At 40.4% G+C, this 21,737-nt stretch overlaps 1 protein-coding gene across 2 annotated transcripts in view; it reads left to right on the forward strand.

The window, feature by feature from the left end:
- ARID2 (AT-rich interaction domain 2) overlaps positions 1-21,737 on the forward strand; it is a 71,271-nt gene that overhangs the window by 33,086 nt on the left and 16,448 nt on the right. The window contains exons 6-15 of one of the 2 annotated variants that reach the window (XM_075274313.1): positions 344-411; positions 1,912-1,978; positions 3,296-3,546; positions 7,757-7,853; positions 7,933-8,142; positions 8,613-8,780; positions 9,356-9,431; positions 12,088-12,222; positions 14,298-14,467; positions 14,872-17,729. In XM_075274313.1, the coding sequence (XP_075130414.1) occupies positions 344-411; positions 1,912-1,978; positions 3,296-3,546; positions 7,757-7,853; positions 7,933-8,142; positions 8,613-8,780; positions 9,356-9,431; positions 12,088-12,222; positions 14,298-14,467; positions 14,872-17,729 (4,100 nt within the window). The remainder of the gene's footprint in view (positions 1-343; positions 412-1,911; positions 1,979-3,295; positions 3,547-7,756; positions 7,854-7,932; positions 8,143-8,612; positions 8,781-9,355; positions 9,432-12,087; positions 12,223-14,297; positions 14,468-14,871; positions 17,730-21,737) is intronic. The other variant, XM_075274314.1, reaches the window with a different exon arrangement.

Consider the following 21,737-nt stretch of genomic DNA (forward strand, 5'->3'; position numbering starts at 1 on the left):
GTGTCAGAAGTCACGGGCAAAATTGAATTGTTAGACATATGTTGTAGGCCTACATAGAGGGTAAGGTTTTATTCACACATCCTGATTATTTATTAATTTAGAAATTTTTATTTTAGAAATTTGCCTGTTTTTCATCCATGTAGAATGTGTTTGCTGTCAGTGTCTGTGATATTTCCTCAAATCTGAAAATAGGGCCTTGAGGAAAATGATTTTCTTGCTCTATAGGCGGTAACAGAAATTTCTAGTAGAGTATGATAATTTTAGGAAGAATCTGGACCCATTTATAATTTCTTTTAACGTTGTTTACTACTTATGTTTCATATTTCTGATTTTTATCTCACAGCTCTGGGAACATTTTCTGCCGTGTTTGGCGATGAATGGAAGGAAAAAACAGATCGTGATTTTGTACAGGTAGTCATATGTGACTTTCCTAAAATGTTTTTCTTTTTGCATTAAGAGGGCTGTGGAACAACACAATTTGATAAGGACAGGTTGAATCATTATTTTTGATTTCCCTTGGTACCATTTTGGGTTATGTCAGTTTTAGATCATTTTCTCTATAATTTTATATATTTATTTATAACTGTGTTTCACTCTGTGGGATAAATAATGTTCTGTTTGTATAGTATGGACACATCAGTACCAAATATGTGATATTTCCACTCCCCACCCCCCTTTTTGCTCTCCGCATGTGCCACAGTTAAGCTCTTGAGTCAGTAGCATATTCATGGCATATTACCTCAGTTCACAGGTATAGGTTCCTACTACTGACGCAATAGTATGTCACAGGGCGGGAACCAGTAAAGGAACAGCCCTGTACCTAACAATGGTATCTGGGGACTGCCCCTGTAATTGCATGCCTATTTGATGGCTGTCTGTGTGATGTTATTAATTCTGTAATTTTTTGGAATACCTATAAGTGACCCTAAAAAATAATAGTGTTATGGCTCTCAGAATGAGGTGAAAGGGATTATCTGGAGAGCTAAATTTTCCATCCTTCCTCCAGCAATTTCTTAGTACTGGACTCTGGGTTTCTGGGTTGTTCCTGACTCCAGATTGGAACCAGCCCTCATCCCCCTGGATCACTTTGCCGCCTCTACAGTTTTCACCACTAGTTACTGTACCTGTGCTATGGAGACTAACTTTACTATAGTCAGCCATCCCCCATAGCACAGGTATTTACTTATTAAATCAAGAGTAGGGGTTTGGGGCTGAAATGAATCATGTGGCCTAGGATCCGAACCAGCCTAGAATACCTGGGTCAAGCATGAAGTGAAGATAAATTTAACTTCCTGGACAATCCCTGCAGTAAAAACAAACCTACAAGTTAAAGTAGTTGTCTGGGCAAAAATTTTATATTTTAAATAGGCCTGGGAGATGGAGAAAAAATAAAAAGTCCTACTCTCCATTCCCCAGCTTCTACTGGCGCGGTCTGGTCCTGCCATTCCATTGTAGTCTTCCGTAGGAAGTCCCCACTACACGTGACCACTAAGGCCAGTCAGTGGCCTCAGCAAAGGACACATGACGTCATTACCTGTGATGTCCTGGGGTCACTTCTTGATTATGGTGAGGCTGCTGATTAGCTTCAGTGGTCACATGACTGCTGAGGCCAGTCGGCAGCTTCAGTGGAAGGGGTTCCGGGACGTCACAGCCGGCGAGGAGTTTCACCTCTAGAAGACACTGGAGCAGCAGGACCGGACCGCCCTTCGGGGACAGGAGAGTAATTTTGTTTTGTTTTTTTCATCACCTCCCCTTGCCAATTTAATACGTCTTTTACCCACATAACCTCTTTAACACCACAAATCCAAAATAAGTTGCATCTGTATTCTCCTTGAAAACAAAGTAAGTGTTTGTGTTGATTTTCTAATGGATTTATCACTTTGTTAAATGAAATATATATTTTTTTTTTAGTTCTGGAAGGATATTGTTGATGACAATGAAGTACGTGACCTCATATATGACAAATGCAGATCTCAAGGTGGGAATTAATTTTTTTTATTCTGGTGTTCAGTCTTTTATCTTTCAGCACTGTTATTTAAATGTGACTTATTTGTTGCAAATGCAATGTATGCAAAGCATCAATCCTTTACATAGTTGGCTGTCCTGCTTCTGTCATAAATCAACAGGATACTGCTGGCTGTGTTGGCTCTCTGCTCTTCTTTTGTTTTCTGTGCTAGACGTAGCAGGGGGAAGGGGGGATTTGCACATCAGATTGCATGTCAAAACTAAGCAAAGCATCCAGGTGGTCAGGCAGGACCGATCACATAAGCTAAATTGCATCATAATCTATAAGGAATAAGGCCCAGAGAAGGAAGTGGTTAGGGTTAATCACACAGGTTGTATATGAGTGATCCAAGGGAGGTAGTTAGGGGAATATCACGCCCTTCAGCATCAGTGTCTGTCAGCGCAGGGGAGAAGGAATATTCTATGGGTTGGAGGAAAAAATCGGTAGGTGAAGCTTGTGAAGACAGCAACATGCTGGCCACAAAGACTTGGCATTCTTCACATGAGAAAATTCTAAGTATGAGTAGGTGTCAGATATCTACTGCTGATCAGGGTGTAAATTGCAACCCTATAACGTAGTGATTTTATATTCTGGTGTGGCATTAGATAATCACTATAAAGTTATGTTGGTCAGTCTTCATGCGATTAACAATACTAGAAATTTCCTTCTGACTACTTTGACCCATACAAGGTATAAGTGCTCTAAGGCCAGGGTCAAATATTGCGAAAATGCATAGTTTTTTACATTACCAGCACAGTGAACGGGATTCTGAATATTTTCTTCCACACATTGCAGAAGAAAATCCACAGCGGAAATGCTTTTTTGTAAATTGCAGCATGTTAATTATACCTACGAAAATTCCGTCGTTTTCCATATAGGTATAATAGAGTCAGAAAGTCTGCAAATGAATACTCTACAGACTTTCTGTGAAAAACGCTATGGAAAAAAAAGTGATGATTTTCCGCCACAGTCTTTTTTCTGCAGCATTTTTTGGCTACAGCTCGCTACGTGGGGCCATTTTTATGAATTATGCTGTTTAATATTTAAAGAGAGCAACAGAAAAATATAAAGGTGAACTCTAAATCTGTCAGTGGGGTTGGCATCATGTTGGTTTTATATAAAATTTTACATATTGCTTTGAGTATTTTTGTATCCTTGGTGAGCATCAGTTCAAACCTATAGGCAACCTGTATACCACTGTACATAGTAAATTTTGCTATAAAAGAAAAATATTTTTTTGAACATTTTTTTTTTATTAACTACTCAACGGTAAATTATTTTGTTTTGCAGAAGGTGCATCTCCAGAGTCCTTATGGGACTCCTTATTTCACCCTCCTAGAAAGCTGGGCATTAATGATATTGAAGGACAGCGTGTTCTCCAAATAGCAGTAATTTTGCGCAATCTTTCCTTTGAAGAGAGCAATGTTAAACTTCTGGCAGCTAATCGGACTTGTCTCCGCTTCTTGTTACTGTCTGCTCATAGTCACTTTATTTCTCTTCGACAACTGGGACTTGATACATTGGGGAATATAGCAGCAGAGGTAAGAAGTACATGTATGTGTATATGTTAGATCTTAACATATAATTGCATTTAATGCTTCTGCCTTTATATACCCATCCATCGGATCGGTGAGCATCAGTCCACTGGGACATCATCAGTCATGAGAACAGGGTTTATATGTGCTTCTTTTTCTTAAGGGGTAGCAGGTTGCATATTCACACTGGCACACCATTTCTCTTGGATTGACAGTGATGTGCTTTGCTTATTTTCAGCAATTTCATTGTAGTGAAAGGAGCAGTGATGCTCATGTGCAACCTGCCAGCCCATTCATACAAGGGACAGCTTCTGAGTTTCAGTATACATAAATGAAGAAGTCCTAAGACTGCCCACAGGAGTTTTTACCATGAGTGAAAGTTATCAATTTTCCTGTAGATAGGAGAGAAATTCCTGAATGGTGGGGTCTGACTCTGCAATCATTAGAACAGGTGCCCAAACTTCCCCTTTGTGCTCCATGTGAATATAACTGTGGTGTCCATGCTGGGGCGGTCTGAGATCACTTCCCTGGCAGTCCATAAAAGTGAATGGTGATGTGGCCTCAGTCACACGGAGCACTCAGGAACTTGCAGTCCCTGTTCTCATGATTGCTGGAGGTCCGCACAGTCTGATCCCTAGTTATTGGATGTTTTGCCTCTATCAACATGACAGGGGATAAGTGTTTATGATGCAACAACCTCTTTAATAAATAGGTGATACATTCCTTTTAAAGGGGTTGTCAGGGAGTGTAATTGTACTTGCATGTGCTAAGTTTTTTCTTGATGCTGGAAATTACCTGTGAAAACGGAAGAAGAGGCAGAATGACCCAGGGGACAGGGTCAGCAATCTCCAGGTGTTAAAGCTGTTGTAATGGACAGGGAGTGCATTCAGGCTGCTCCTATTCAAGTAGTAAGAGCTGCACTGCAGCCTCATCCACTTCATAGCAATGGATTTGGGGAATTGCAGATTGCATGTGCTCCCCATCCACTGCACAAGCTTCATCTGCCTGGTGGCTGCAGGAACGGATGATCTCTGGCTAGGTCATCAGTATGAAAACTTCAACTGGGGACAGAAAAAAAAATTATAAATCTATTTTTTATTTATTTTTACTTTATTAATTTTTTTTGAAAGTTACAGTTGTAGCTTTATAAAGAGAGCTACCAAGATGTAACCATGAATGTCATACTCTAGGTACATGAGGGGAGGGGGGGAACTGTCAATAATAGCAAGAAATGTCCGACAAATAGAGCAGAAATCCCAATCTTATTACTGCAGAGGATTCAGTCTAAGGCTAAGGACACATGTTGCTCCCAAGGCTATGGGAAATATAGAGGAATCACTTACACTTTTCCCTTCTGCTAAATCCTTCTTGGTTTTAGCTCAAAAAACTGCAGCAAAATCTGAAACAAAAGAAATGTGGCTTTCCTGCAACATGTGGCCTAAAATGGTTTCCATTATTCGGGAACCCCTAATGCTATTCCTGCTTCCATGAAGTTCAGAGTTTGGGAAGACATACCATTCTATAATTGTGTTCAATAATTTATTATTGCAAAAGTCACAGGTTTTATTGTGTTCTGGAGAATCCCTGATCCAGCGATGCAAGGAACCCCTGACCTCCTGTGAACCCTTCTTGGGGTTACTGGTATAAAGGAAAATGCTTTGCGAACCCTTTTGCAATCAGCCCACTTAAATGAATGGGCTGCAGAGATGGTTCTTATGCCTGTTAAAGGGGCTCTATCAGCAAAATCATGCTGCTAGAGCCCCACATATGCGTGCATAGCCTTTAAAAAGGCTATTCAGGCACCGTAAAAGTTATATTGCGAGCGCTGGAGGAAGACAGGACCGGAGGACATTGGAGGAAGAAGAGGTGTGGAAGAAGATGAAGACACACCCTGAATGCCCGCCCAGGGTGCACGATCCGTAAGTAGAGCACATTCTTTTTTAGGTTATTATTTTAAAACTGGGGGGGGGGGGGGGGGGTAGTTTAATATAACTTTTACGGTGCCTGAATAGCCTTTTTAAAGGCTATGCACGCATATGTGGGGCTCTAGCAGCATGATTTTGCTGATAGAGCCCCTTTAATTTAAAGCGTAACTTCCGGACAGATGTTGATTTTCTGGCTGTCTTTGTATCATAAATAAGTTTTGCAATATACTTTATCAAATCATTTCTGAGAAATCCCGCATTTTTTTCACTCTTCTGTATCGCCAGTTACTGAATGTTACTGTGTATGACGTACAGGCTTTTGGAGTACAGGGCTGTATAAAATGTAGAGGCCTTACATTATCAAATGTAAAAACTTTGGTACCATATGAAAGAGGAGTTTCTCAATGATGCAGTGCTATATGATTTTCAGATATATCACAGGATGAAAACCAACCGGATTCCGATATTTATATCATATATATATTATGCAACTGCATATAAATGTTCTAATTCCTACTGTTTTCAACCAATGATATCACTGGAAATCATATAGATAGCACTGCATCTCTTAGTGTCATAAGAAAGAAGAGATTCTCCTTTTTACATGACATCAAGCAAGTTTCTATGTTTTATAATGTCTGAGATATAATGGTTTTGAAGTCACCCTCCCCTCATTTTCTCTACATTTTACACAGCCCTGTACTTCATTCACCGCAATACATAGAGGCAGAAATAGTTCTCCGTACAGAATAAAGTGTTGCAGGATTTCACAGAAAGGAGACAAAACTTAATAAAGTATATTACAAAATTTATTAATGGCACAAATACTAATAGAAAATCAAAAGTTGTCTGAAAGTTTAGTTACACTTTTAAGTGTTCCCATAACCGTGCACAATAGCTGTTATGCTCTGCATCTCTCAATACCACCTGTACCTAGCAGCCTTAGTACTGAGGGAAGTCTTTAGGAACAGATTTGTGCCGATCCTACTGATGTGATCAACTTGATATACCAATCCTGATTTTATCAAGATGATAAAAATTTCTTTGACGTAACAAAGTTGCTTTTCCTTTACTATCAGATTGTTCTTGAACAAAGAGAGATGAATCACTGTGCAAAGCAGATGTAGTGTGTCTGTCAAACACAAAAGTGATCTAAAAATCTTGTTACCTGCCCATAGGTAGTTTAGTGCAGGAAGGTAGTCTTGGTGAAAATACTAGAGGTTTAACAAAATTTCTAGACTTCGCTTTTAATACTTTCATTGGTGCAGTTTTTGAAATGGTTGATTTATGGGAGTTTCTAAGGGCTAGTTCACACGGGGACATGGACGCCGATTTTGACAGCGGATTTCGCGGCCAAATCAGCGTCCATACAATGTCCACACTATGTGAACTGCTCCCGCCGCGACCATTGCAGTCACTGCTTTCACCTCTGCTGTCGGCTCAAATGAATGAGCCGACATGGAGGGCGCTGCGGCTGGGCGGAAGCCGCGGCTCATCGCGAGCGGCTTCCGCCCGAAAGATAGGTCATGTCGCTTCTTTTTCTGCTAGCGAGCTAGCAGAAAAAAAAAAAGCGAGCAGTTCACATAGGGATACATTGTATGGACGCTGATTTGGCCGCGAAATCCGCTGTCAAAATCAGCGTCCATGTCCCCGTGTGAACTAGCCCTAATATTAAAACCTCCAAAGTAATTGAACTGGTCATTAAAAAAAAAAAAAAAAAAAGGTTGCTACTATACTTATAGGCTTTCTAACATCCTAATTTATTTATTTTTAAATGTTCAAAAAATTATTCCAACATAAAGTAGATATGCTAAATGTTCAATATTTTTCTATTTTATATCGTATAACTGTCTGTCCTAGATTTATATATATATATATATATATATTTTTTTTTTTTTTATATGTAAGATAAAAACAATATTGGCCAAAATTTACCTCTAAGGATTGTTTTTCTTCCTCCTATTTTGTTTTAAAACAACTAATATCTGGCAGACCCCATTGTAGTCAGTGGGGTCTGGCAGTCTCTGTGCGTAACCACTATTTTAGTGGTCTGCCTTACTATTGTTCTGGTTTTCCAATGGCCCAGAATGAGAGGTGACTCTAGGGTGATCCTAGTGTAAATCAAATAGACAGTATTTGTGGACACAGTGGTGTAAGCACTTCTTGTTACCTCGTAGGAAGTATCTATTTACGGAGAATAATCCAATAACTGGCTATAAATTTCTTGGTAGAATTTGATGGTTGTGCGTTTAATATTTCATTAAACTCTTGTATTTGTCTTTCCACTTCAGCTTCAGTTAGATCCTGTTGATTTCAAAACCACTCACCTAATGTTCCACACGATAACAAAATGCCTAATGTCACGGGATAGATTCTTAAAAATGAGAGGTAAACCATTTTCTTATCTTTGTTTGGAAAACCTTACCTCTTACTCTGATTTTAAGACGTTTTTTTGTTGCATTGCCAGGCATGGAAATCTTAGGTAACTTATGTAAAGCAGAGGATAATGGAGTTCTGATTTGTGAGTATGTGGATCAGGACAGCTACAAGGAAATAATATGTCATCTTACTCTACCGGATGTACTACTTGTAATTTCGACTCTTGAGGTGCTCTATATGCTTACAGAACTGGGAGAAGTAGCCTGTGTGAAGATAGCAAACGTAGAGCGAAGCATAGGTAAAATCCATATATTTCATTGGTTTAAAGAGGATCTGTCACAAAGTATAAAATGCTAAATAAAATACATCAATTGAGTCTCGCGGTTTCTCTGATCAATTTGGTGATTTTCTTTTTTAAAATCCGTCTACCCATTTAGAAGATGATGCCCCTGGAAGATTATATGTGAGCTAGCTCTGATTCTCCAAGTTGGTGGTATTCTTGGTTTTCTATGAGAAAATAAAAGGTTCCTGCCTACGTGGAGAATCCAAGTTAGTTTACGTATACTCTTTCAGGGGTCATATCTTTTGAATGGGTAGATGTATTTTAAAAAGGAAAAACTCCACATTGTCCAGAGGAACGTCAAGAATCAATTTATATGTTATTTAGTTTTTTTTCTACTTGGTGACAGATCCCCTTTAATGTATTCTATTTTACAATTGTGTGTTATACAACTTTGAGTACATTTTATTATTATTTTTTATATATAGATACATTGGTGTGTCTTATTTCTATGGATATTCAAATGTTTGGACCTGATGCACTAACAGCAGTGAAACTTATTGAGCATCAAAGCTCCAGTCATCAAGTGGTTTCTGAAATTCGTCCACAAACTGTAGAGCATGTTAGCTCTTCTGCTAATGCGAGCCCTGCTCAAGGTTAGAATTGAGTTTTTCTTCCTTTTTAAGCACTCTGCGTATGTCTTATTTTTCAGATGTTTTAATTTTGTTTTAGCAATCTGTCCTTAGAAAAGATAAAGCTGGGTTGTTCTGTGGGGGTACCACTAGGGAGACCATTATACCAATTATTCGATGGGGGCACTGGGGAGAGCATTATACAGTTTGATGGGCAAAAATTTGTTTTTCTCCTGAATCTTTAAGGAGCCAATGGGTTTTAGGCATGTAGGGAGAGGTTGCTGCTGTGCCACAATTTCTGCACTGAAAGTTTGAGGAATAGGAAGTGCCACCAAAGCAATACAGATTTTTTTTTTCTTTTTTTTTTTTTTTTCACATCCAAGGTTTTGTGTTTTTTTCAAAAAAATAAATAAATAAATATATCACTGACTGGGAGGTTTGCAACCTACAAACAGGGGGTGGGTATGGAGGGGAAGGACAGTTGACTATGGGTGGGGACTGTTGGTGTGTGGTTTTTTGCCTTTACTATTTACATAAGACTGTTGTGCCATTTAAGGGTACTGATGTAGATTTATTTATTTTTTTTAATAAATTTTCAGCTAGACCAGTCAATGCTCATGCTGTGCCTCCTCCTGGCATTGTGGAAATAGACAGTGAAAAGTTTGGATGTCAGTGGTAAGTGCAAACAGTATAATGAAACTAAATAATTCCTGTGTCAAAACGGGTTGTTTCTGAAGCAAAGATAACTGAATGTAGTATGTACAGACCTAATGTGCATATGTTTTAACTTTAACAGTCTGGGCTTTTTTTTTAATGGAAGACTGGTCCGTTTTTGGGGTTATCTGTTTTCCCCCTCTTTCATTCTTTAGTTAATCATGACATTTTGGCTTTGCTGGTCCTCAATTCCCAGTGAGGATCAGCAAAGCCAAAATGTCATAATGAACTAAAGCATGAAAGAGTGAATCACCCAGAAAATGGATAAGTCTTCCCATGATCATGTCATGTAGCATTCTGCCTTCTTAAATATAAAATATTTTAAGGCCTCAGACAAACAAACCATAGTTGTTATCTGTAGTATATTGTCCGCAATTGCAGATAGTATACGAATCCATTTATGTATAGAAACTACCCTCAAATTATGGAGCAGACTGTATTTGCAAGTGTAGGGATCAGTGTAGGGATCATACAAGCCTTTTTGCAGATCTGTGATTGCGAATGACATACTTAAGCGATGCGTCATAAGCTATGTACCATAGTAATAATTCGTTAGAAACATACTTAGAGGAAATAATTGGTATGGATTAAAGATTTTCATACTTTTTTTAACCCCAGTTTCTGGCATAAAATGTTTCATAGAAGTTGCAACTTTTGGCAACCTTGTGCCACACGCTTCACTTAAATGGGCATGTAGGTGGTGGGACTTCTAATGTCCAGCTGATTTGGTATAATTTACACTAGAAACTGGCATAAGTTACAGCTCAAATCTAATATGAGTTTTTGGTGCACAGAGGACAAGCGAGCCACCTCACTGCGTCGCATGGAAGATGAAACAATGTAATGTACTTATTTGAAAAGTAGTTAGAGGACCTTTCACCACTTCCACCAACTACAGTACTTAACATTCATTAAAGGGGTATTCCCACGTCGCATACTCACCAGTCTTCGTTGCTGTAAAATCTTCTGTCTTCCTGCTTTGTTGCGTCATTGGTGGTCGGGGTTACATATGTAAAGCCAGCGGCGAGATGCCGCTGGCCCTGCGTGCACGCTCATAGATAGTGAGACCAGTCTAGCCTTCACAATGCGAAATACAGACCCGGCATCCGCTGTAATAGAGAAGCGATGCTGTTATTCCGTTGCTCCGCTGATCTCCTGGTTCTGACACATCCCCTACCAATCAGTGCTGTTAGTTTTGATATGCTATTTAGGCTCAAGACGGCAGTGTCAAGCAGAAGCAGTCAAGCGATGTGATTCTGAACCCTTACACTGGCTACCTCTGATTGGAGCTATGAATTACACCTCCCGCCTGACACTGCCCTTCTGACATTACAGATCTTAAATAACACATCAGGCAACAGAACTTGCTGCACTTGTTACTTGGGAACGGAGGGGTTAGAGAAAAAAAAAAAAAAAAAAATCCACCTTCACTGGAATCGGTGGAGCAATGCCTATTAAGAGATGTGGTGAAAGGTCCTCCTTTAAGTTTCTTTTCTTCCCAAAAACATGCCCCAGAGTGATTTATGTAGATAGAGACAACGAAAATTAAATGGTGGTGGCGGGCATAGGGGTTGTTGATTGCCCTCCTGTAATTTCTGAGACACAACTCAAATCTAAGAGATTCTTTTCACAGAGTAGACTAAGCGACAGAAAGGCTTGTACTGATGGAGTAAGTTTATCCTGCTCCAAGAGCTCCTATTAGTTGAAATACTGAAATAGTCATTCCATTAGTTGGCATAGAATAAATGGTCAGAAAAAACTGTGTATAACTAAAGCTAAAACAAGAAATCCTGCTAATCGAAAGATCAGAGCAAATTCATCCACAACATGGAAAACGTAAGAGGAATCAGTACTAGAGGTGCATGAAAGAAATTAACTTTGGGAAGAAAGCTTTAAAATTACACCTTCAGCGCTTCCGAAGCCCAGAAGGTTTACCTTTGCAGGGCGCAGCTGGGGAGTCTGGAAGTCTCAATACTATTCCTCGTCTGCTGATACTCAGTCACATGGAGGTGCAGTAGGACAGTAGAGTTAGGTTGTGACGTCACATAGAGCTGTAGAGGCAGCACATGGAGTTCTGGCATGCTGCACTTTGTAGAGGTAATCAGCAAAGTTCTGAAAGCAGGGAACACACTGCAAGCTCTATTCCCCCCCCCCTGCATTGCCACTTTAAATAAAGGGTTTAAATGTAGCAGGATGTATGTATAATTTATGGCAGCTGTAAGAAATGGGGTTAAATGGTGGCGGATAGTCGCTTTCCTACATTACCAGAAAGAGAAGAAGCATAAAGCCTTAACAGCATTAGGATAGTGTGGCTATTTTGTGTTATTTAGACCCCATGCACATGTCCTAGTGTTCTTGCAATGTGGGGCTGTTTGTAGTAGAATGCAATTGGATGACACTCAGTGAGATTTGAGTGCATTCATTGATGCATTTAGGTCTTTGGGAGCTTTCGGTGGCACGTAGTAGGATAGGACCTGCTCTATCCTGCTCCTTATCACATTTGGAAGCCCCTGTAGATTTGATCATTTTTTTATGTTTGCAAATAAAAAAGGGATAGTTTAATAGCAATTTCTGATTCATTGCCTTTAAAGTAGTTTTTTTGTTGCCTTTTATGCAGGTTGAATGCACATTTTGAAGTGAGCCCAGATGCTTCAGTGTCAAGGTCAGAGATGTATTCCGAATACCTTTCAACTTGCAGTAAACTGGCTAGAGGTGGAATCCTAACGTCATCTGGGTTCTACAAATGTCTACGGTAGGACTCCTTGCTCTTGACTTCCTTGGGGGATCTTGTAAGATTAATGACATTGCTCAGAATACTAATAGACTTATATGGTTGAGATCAGTAAGTTTCATAAATGTTTGAACAGGTGACTTTGAATTTAGATTGAATCACTAAATCTGTAGAAGTGTGCTTCCAGCTAGTTTACTGTAAATGTCTTTGTGGTATAACCTGTGTTTGAAAATTTGTTGATATCTGGAGGTAGACTTTTATAGTTGAATAGTGCGTTTGACTTTAAGAAATGTTTTAATATATCTTATTAATGAGATCTGATTCCTTCTCTTATTGAACTGTTCTCCTGCTCCTTATCATAAATCTGACTGCTTGTTTACATAAAATTTGTCTCTGTATTCAGCCTTACACACAGACCTCTGTGGAGGAGGGAGGAGTCGCATATGGTACTCCAGCCTGCTGGTTAACTGAGATACTCTTTAAATGAAGTTGCTATGTCTCTACAATTTGTGACCCAGACTTCAGTTTTTCATGTTTTTCACGTTTACTTGTCTTTTTGTTGTTGTTAACCTATAACTTTTTTTTTTTTTTTTTTTTTTTTTTTTACATGCTTTATTGAAAATTGTGTACCAGACATAATAATAAAGGCAAAATATGAAACAGATTGTACATAAGGAACAAACAGATATAGAGGCACCCAAAATGCCACATTACCATCCCTGTCAGTCAACAGCCAACACACCATATAATCAACCCAGGGTAGACCAGTCAAATAGGCTCAGTAAAAAGAGGATAAATATTCAGAATATATATAGGATACAGCACAATTCGATCAATAAGCAGAAACAATCAACAAACAAGAACACAACATAGTAAAATGGAGAGGTTGTGGATACCCCAGGCGTCTCCCTGCCCCTCACAGCATAAATGAATGTATGGTGGATCGCAGTGAGGGAGCTGTATATTGAGTTACAGGTGAACTACTCCATGTCCACCGCACTTTATGGAAATTCTGAGGACAACCTCTCCCTCTTATATACAACCTGATTAAAAGGGCGAACAGAATTAATGAGCCTCCTTGACATAGATACTGATGGAGGTCTCAAAGCCATCCATCGCACTATGATAGCCAGGGCCAGCATTAGAGGGCAAATTGGGCAATTGGAACCCCCAGGATTCGGAGCATCAGGCTTTTTAGCCTGATGACTTGAATCCCAGGTGCTCTACACCTGTATTGTCATACTGTGCTGCGCACACAGATACAGTTTAATTCTATGACAGAGCAGGGAGTAGAAAGCCCCATCATAGAGGACCGCCGGGTAATGCACAGGATGTCGCAGTACAAGTGGCATGGTGACATCTGTTCATTTTACCACTACAACAGGGAGAGTTTTCAGCTGCTCCACTGGGAGTGCGGTAAGGTAAGGGATCACCTGATAAAGGGGCTAATATTTATAGTGGGGGGAAACTATTAAATATCAGGGCGGCTATTGTAAGGGTGGAGTATATTTATAAGAGGAAACTTAAAAAAACAAACCCTGTTTTGTCGCAGAGAGGCAGAAGACACACACGTGTGGTCACGTTGCAAACCCATTCAAGGGAATGGGTTTGAAAACTGACCACCGGGTTTCAATCACCTGTCCATTTTCTTGGGGCAGAAGACGGAAACCTGCCAGATTGGCTAAAGCGGAGACTGGGCGGCAGGTGTGAACCTGCCTTTGTGTGTGACAAAGCTGGAGGTATCTAAAGAATTGTGTTCTAGAAGTATAGAGTGCCTAGTGAGCCGAACATTTTAAAAACACCTTGGGTATACAGGTCATTGAGAGGACACACCATATTGCGACCAGGTCTGAGCGCCAGGTAGGGCAAATAGCACCAGCAGTCCAGGGTTGTGTCTCTTCCTGGCATCTGTCATCAATTGAGAGTCAGGAAGCCACCAAACTCAATAGATGGTTGGCCAGACGCACAATCTTGACTGAGCAGTGGGGGTACACATCAAATGTAAATAACAAGCTTTTATGTCCTAGAAGTGTAGAGGGGAAACATAGATTGCAGAAAGTGTGTTAAATATTTTATTTTTACTTTTTTCCCCCCAGGTCGGTATTCCCAAACCACAACATCAAAAGAGTAGAAGATTCAAACAGTAATGGGCAAGCTCACATTCATGTGTCTGGTGTGAAACGAAGGACTTTACCACTTCCTATCCAGATGTACTATCAACAGCAGCAACCAACGTCTGCTGTTGCTTCAGACCCAAATGCAGCAGGTTGGTGCAGAGGTGTTGTACGATAATGACATAAAATTCTGCTTATTCCTGTTGCTTTATTTGTGAACAGCTACATATGATAACTGTTTCTAGAGTGCAAAAAATGCAAGTTTTGTTGACTGCATTCTTTTCCAGAAGTTTATTCTTAAATAATCATTTATAGCTTAAAGGTATATTCACAGATGCAGATTTGTTGTAGTTATAATTTGAATGACATTGTTTTGTCAGAAAGCACATGGATGTGTGCAAGCATTATTAAGATAAATGGAACCATGCCAGAAATGTATGCATCATTTCTGCTCCATGTAAACATGGGAATTAAGATATTCTCCACATACTTGCATTTTGTTTAGAAATCGTTTTAATATACGTGTAATAACCATTTGTTGCTTTGGTGTTTCCAGGTGTGCCACAAGGAGCAGGAAATCCTTTCCAGAGAACTGTCACAGCTAACCAAGCTAGCAATCTAACTGCAACACAAATGTCTTTTCCTATTCAAGGTGTCCACAGTGTGGCTCAGACAGTTTGTCGTATGCCACAGATCCCTCATGGTCAGACTCAGCAGCAGAATACCACAGTGACTGTAATACAGAATAAAACTCCAATTTCATGTGAAGTGGTTAAAGCTGCAGTAATACAGGGTTCTGTTCAACATTCAGGAGTTCCTGTCAGTATTGCACTGGGGGGATCAACACAAGCTTCTCTAGTTCAGAATCACAGCAATCCAGGGCAACAGGCTTCTGTTACAGTTGTGGGTTCTCAGGCCTTGTTTCACCATCCTTCTGTCATTCAACAGCAGTCACCTTTACACACTGTGGTACCCGGTCAGTTAGCATCAGGCACTCCGGTAGCAGTTATACAACAAACTGTCCCGCAAGGGCATATATTTGGCAGAGTGCAAAGTATGTCAGCAGGTACATCTGGACTTCCACAAGGTCAACAATTAATCACAACATCATCACAAACTGTTCATGTCCCATCACAACAATCTACAGCTTCCAACCAGCCGAAAGATACAGTTATCATAACTCCACAACAATATGTTACCACCTCATCTTCTAATATTGTGTCTGCTACAACTGTACAAAGTTTCCAAGTGGCAGCAGGGCAGGTGGTTACAATAGCTGGTGTTCAAAATCCTCAGACCTCTAGAATTGGATTTCAAAACATTGCTCCAAAACCTCTTTCTTCTCAGCAAGTATCCTCAACAACAGTAGTTCAACAACCTTCGCAGCAGCAACCCCAGCAGAGTGTAGTAATTGTCAGCCAGGCAGCTCAACCTGGTCAAGCGTATGCACCAGCCATCCACCAAATAGTACTTACTAATCCAGCTGCAATTCAGGCTGGACAGACTGTTCAGTTAGCTGGACAAACAAATATAACTCCCTCCTCATCTCCAATCCCAACTTCCAATAACCAGCTCCCACCAGGAATGTCTTCTCCCACAACAACTTCAGGTTCACAAGGACCCCCTCCTACTGTTAGCCAGATGCTTTCTGTGAAAAGGCAACAGTTGTCACCAGCACCTCACCAACAGCAGCAGGCACAAGCTCAGCAACCACAGCAGGCACAAGTGCAAGCGCAGCAGTCACAGTCATCCCCACAGGTACAAGTACAGGTTCAGCAGCAACAGACCCAAAGTGGAGGTGTCGGACTCTCTAGTCCTGCTGAGTCCAGCCTCATTAAACAGTTGTTGCTTCCCAAACGAGGACCTACAACTCCTGGAGGTAAACTCATCCTCCCGGCTCCACAGATACCACCTCCCAATAATGCCAGAGCACCAAGCCCTCAGGTGGTATATCAAGTAGCCAATAATCAGGCTCCTTCCTTTGGTGTGCAAGGGCAGGCAGCAACTTCACAAATACTTGTTGGACAACAAAATGTGCAGTTAGTTCAGAGTGCAATGCAGAATCAAACTGCAGTGCAGACTGTTCCAATCTCAAACTTACAAATTTTGCCAGGCCAGTTGATATCAAACTCTCCAGCAACAATATTTCAAGGAACGTCTGGCAACCAAGTCACAATCACAGTTGTGCCAAACACAAGTTTTGCTACTGCAACTGTAAGCCAGGGAAATACACCTCAGATTATTGCACCAATGGGTGGGACACAACCTGGAGTTGGACTACAGGTACAAACACTTCCAGCTGCTCTTACACAACCTGGTGGGCAATTGCCAGGATCTGCTTCTTCTCCCCCTTTCAAGGGTGATAAAATAATTTGCCAAAAGGAGGAAGAGGCAAAGGAAGCTACAGGTTTGCACGTGCATGAGCGTAAAATTGAAGTAATGGAGAATCCTTCTTGTCCGAAAGGTTCTGTTAACACCAGCAATGGGGAAATGAATGACAATGAAGTGCAAATGGGAAACCTTTTAAATGGTAAAAAGTGTGACTCCAGTCTACCTCCTTCAAACTCAGGGAAAACTCCGAATGAGGCCAGTCAAGTGGTCACTAATGGGTCGTCTGTGGAACTGGGAGAAAATGGAGCTTCTTTAAAACAAAACTCTGACCAGAGTGACATACAGGATGCTAAAACAGACTTTAAAAAGCCGCAGGTTAATGGGGTTTGTGATTTTGAAAAGGGAGACTGTTCGCATTTGAGCAAAAACATTCCTAATCACAAAGCTTCCAATCACTTAGGAAATGGTGAAATAGCTCCAGTGGAGCAACAGGACCTTCTGGATTCTTCACAACAAGTTACTGCCAAAGGTGATCAAGTGGAGAAACTTACAAATGGACCTATATTAGCCAACAGTTTGTCACATTTTGCAAGTAGTACGAATGATGTTACGAACCTTGCAATCCAGATACAGTGTGGTAATGCAACTGATTTGCCCAATGGACCTGTAGTTTCCAGTTTGAATTCAGATGTGCCTCAGCAACGCCCGACTGTTGTCGTCTCAACGCAGTCTACTGCTTCTGTTTTACCGGGTCACCAAGTTATTGCCGTGCCCCATATAGGGACTAGGATCTCGCAAGCTGCACTTCCTGCAGATACACGCTCTACAAATGGCACAACAGAATGCAAAGCTGTTAAACGACCAGTAGAGGACAATGAGCGGGAATCTGTCCCAGTTATTCCCAATAAAGTAGGAGTAAGGATTGTTACAATCAGTGACCCGAACAATGCTGGCTGTAGTGCAACCATGGTCGCTGTGCCAGCAGGTGTTGATCCAAGCACTGTAGCTAAAGTAGCAATAGAGAGTGCTGTTCAGCAAAAGCAGCAACATCCACATACTTTTGTACAGACAGTTGTTGCACAGGTAAGTCTTATTCACAATACCAAATCAAGTGCCTTCTCCTGTGAAAATGAAAATGTAACTTGTGTATAATGTACATAACTTGGCTGTCTTGAACTACATGGTCATTCCTTTGCAACTGTAGCTATGGTGGAAACTCTGATTACTAGAACTGCAGTACTGCGCCCCCTGTTGGTTCAGTATGTGGTATGAGGAATTAAAATAATATATATATATATATATATATATATATATATATATATATATATATATATATATATATATATTATTATTATTATTATTATTTATTATTTATTTTTATTTATTTTTGTGTGTGTGTGTGTATATAGATTTATAATTTTCAATTTAATTGTAATTTTATACACAAGTGGTCCCTCAAGTTACAATATTCATTTGTTAAGCATTTGTAACGAGACCATAACTCTGTAACGGATTAGTAATTGGTTCTAAAGACCCCAAAATGTCACATAACCTTGAAAAAAAATGAGGAAAAGAAAAATCTGATGACGTAAGCCATGAAAAGCTTATGGAAATCCTTTTCTATTATGGGGATAGGATCTTTTCTATGGTACTGAAAAGTATATACAGTTCATTTGAAAACTAGATGCAGCTTCTTTGACGTGCTGTCCAAAGGAGCAGTCGTCCTGGCACAGGTAAAGAGAAGTACAGAATGTCATACTGCACTACACTGTAGAGAAGTATTACTAGTCTGCCAGAAAAGACCATTGTATGTGGAAAATATTGTATCCTGAGGCCGTTGTATCATGTGTGTGATGTAGAAGCCTACACACGCACTCAGTGATTTAAAAAAAAAAAAAAAAAAAACACCAAGAAGGGGTTGTTGGCTTCCAATGAAGCTTTATGAGCTTGAATGTGATGATGATGGATGTAAATAATTACAATATAAGAATGAAAGTATAAGTTTATTGGGAGAAAACTGTACAATCAAAAGGAGGCATTAGTAACCTTTTAGGCCACCTTTTATCCTAGATCAGGGGTCTCAAACTCAATTTACCTGGGGGCCGCTGGAGGTAGAGTCTGGGTGAGACTGGGCCGCTGGAGGTAGAGTCTGGGTGAGACTGGGCTGCATCAGGTTTTCCACAAGCTATGCGTGCCGCAGCAAATGTAGCTCCGCCAACTTTTGTTGACTCCATCCATTCTCATTCATTTTTCATGTGCCCCCACATAGTACAATTCTCCTACAGTCACCCGTACATTACATGTCCCCACATTATAATTTTCCCTTCCAACTGTCCCACGGTATTAAGTCCCTGCCCCATTTTAAACTGGGGGAAACTAGAGGGGACATGAAACTGGGGCAGCTGGAGGGGGACATTAAACACTTGGGGTTTTCACCCCCAGTTTAATATCCCCCTTCATCTGCCCCATTTTATGCCCCCACTCCATCTGCCCCAGTGTCATGTTGTCTCTCCATCTGCCCTCAGTTTCATGTGCCCCCTCCATCTGCCCCCAGTTTCATGTCCCCCCCCCCCTTCCTCCATCTCTGCCCCTAGTTTACCGAGACACACACAGACACACAGACTAGACACACACTCTCCAACCTGCATAACACATTTCCCCTCCCCTCTCAGTACCTTTAGACGGCACATCCCTTCATCTTCCGGCTGGCACACTAAGACACACCTCCCTAGTCGCGTGACGTCTGATGTCATACACAGGTCCTTCATTTTACAGTAGTACAAGCTTTCCACCGATCAGGAAAGTTTAAGTACAACACTAAAGGGACATGCAGGGAGCTGCTCGGGACAGGAGTATAAAAGCGGGACTTCCCCGCTAAAGGCGGGACGGTTGGGAGCTATGTATTGAGGTGGGGGCCGCAGTTGGCCCGCGGGCTACGAGTTTGAAACCCCTACTCGTTTGTTTATATAAAAGACAAAATATTGTGATTGAGGATGAAATTGATGCTTGATAGCAGAAAGTTTTTTTGGGTCAGTGGGCATATTGGGATTTAAAGATAAGTAATGATCGATGGTGGATAATCCCTTGTCATGAGGTATATTGCTGTAAAGCACAGACTCAGTAGTAAATTGGTTATTAAGATGGTGAAGTTCTTTGATAAGCTGAGTAGAATCTTTGAGATAAGACAGCAAACTTAGAACTAGTGGTTGGAGATGGAGATCTATGAAATGTGACAAGTTGCTGGTGAGTGAGTGATCCTATGCCTGAAATTATGGGTCAACCAGGGGGACAAGTAACTGATTTGTGAATTTTGGAGAGGTGATAGAAGAAAGGAAAATAATGCATTATTTTACATTATACAAACCATAACATTTGTTTCTCAGTATTGGTGTAAAAGTGGCCAACCCCTTTAAATTCAATGTCAAGGCTCATCTAATTAGCCCATGGATGTACTACACAGTAATCGTATCGTAGCATTCTACACTGATGTACAATTGCATCATTCCCTATTGCATGGAATGATTGTTTCTTGTGGCCGGGTTTACACAGTGCTTTTTTTTACAGATGAACTGCAGGCAGTTGAGTTGCAGTAATGAGTAGCGCATGTTCCTATACTTCTTGTTTGTATGGTAATGACCATGAAACCAAAAGTTTACGGTTGGTTGTTGGTTCGCATACAGATGAGAAGCATAGGACCATGCACTACACATTACTGCAATGAAATCCTTCCATGGCAGAAATGTTTCCTCCTGCCTTCCTAACAGCATTTTTATTTGTGGGATAAATTGTACTTGGTTTCATTTACAATTCCGTACAATGTACTGGGAAGCTGGAAGAAAACAATTGTGGATAGTTGTGGAATTGTTGAAAAACTGCATTTGTGTGACTTTCGTACTGTCTTTTATCTCTTACAGTATCTGAAAAATGCATGTCAGTATAAAACACTTCCTTACTGAAGTATTGCAGTATATTACAAGAGTCTCGAAAATAAAACTTAAAATTACATTTAAAATGTCCTTTTACGATCTCCACCAAATTCAGATTCTGGCAGTTTTTTTTTCGCTAGCCCCACTGTTCCTGAGCAATTAATTCAGTTAATTTTAATGCCTGGTATGCAAATTGGACTCTGTCAAGTGGGTAGTCTGATCAGAGCAGACCGATAGTCGTGACTGAGTTCTGACATTATTTATTTGTATCATGCCATTTACCTGCTCCTTCCTGAGGCCACCTACTTGAAACTACAGAGCCTAATAAACATATCAGGCACCAAAGCGAACTGCCTTGATTGCTCAGGAATGGGGGGGGGGGGGGCTACAGAAAACTCCCATTTGTGCTTCAATCAGTGGAGATTTGCCTTTTAAAGGATGCAAAAAAACTGCAGTTGGTCATGGCGGGGAAAGGAAAAAGTTAATAAAGACATGAAAGAATAAGAAATGTAAAGAGGCAAAAGTTTTGTTTTTTTAAAAAAAATCAAATCAAATACAAACCCTGGTATAACTGCGTCATTAACAAACTAATGTATAAAGTTACATTTTTTTTTTTTTTTTTTTTTTTTTTTTTAACTTGCACAGAGAGCACTGTAATGAAGGAGATTGCCAAATTGCTGCTGTTCTTTGTTCACCCCACTTCCCAAAAGTGGAATAAAAAAAACTATCAAAAAGTCCTATTTATCCCAAAATTGAAAAAAAAACAACAAGCTCTCAACTGTGTTATTGAAAACTTATGCTTCTCAGTATATGGTGATACAGAAATAAGGCCCCTTTTACGCGGGGCAAGAGGGGGGCGTATTTGGCGCGGAATCCATGTCTTAATCCGCCCCCTTACAATGGTGGTCTATGTAGACCGCTAGCATTCTTTTGTCCACTAGCGGCATGTTGCCGCTAGCCTAAAAAAAAGCGAGCTGCCCTTTCTTCAGGCGGATTCCGAAGCACCCTCTGGACTAGGCCCATTCATTTGTGTTTCCCATTCCTTTTGTAGCCACTCCTGACTTTGTTTAAAAAAAACCCCTCAAAATCTGCAACAACAAAAAAAGCTGCTTTATCGGCAATGTGGGCTTTAGCCTAAAAGTATGTTGTCGGGATTTCACCTGAA

Source organism: Leptodactylus fuscus, chromosome 5 (assembly GCF_031893055.1).
Source record: "Leptodactylus fuscus isolate aLepFus1 chromosome 5, aLepFus1.hap2, whole genome shotgun sequence".
Classification (NCBI taxonomy): Eukaryota; Metazoa; Chordata; class Amphibia; order Anura; family Leptodactylidae; genus Leptodactylus; species Leptodactylus fuscus.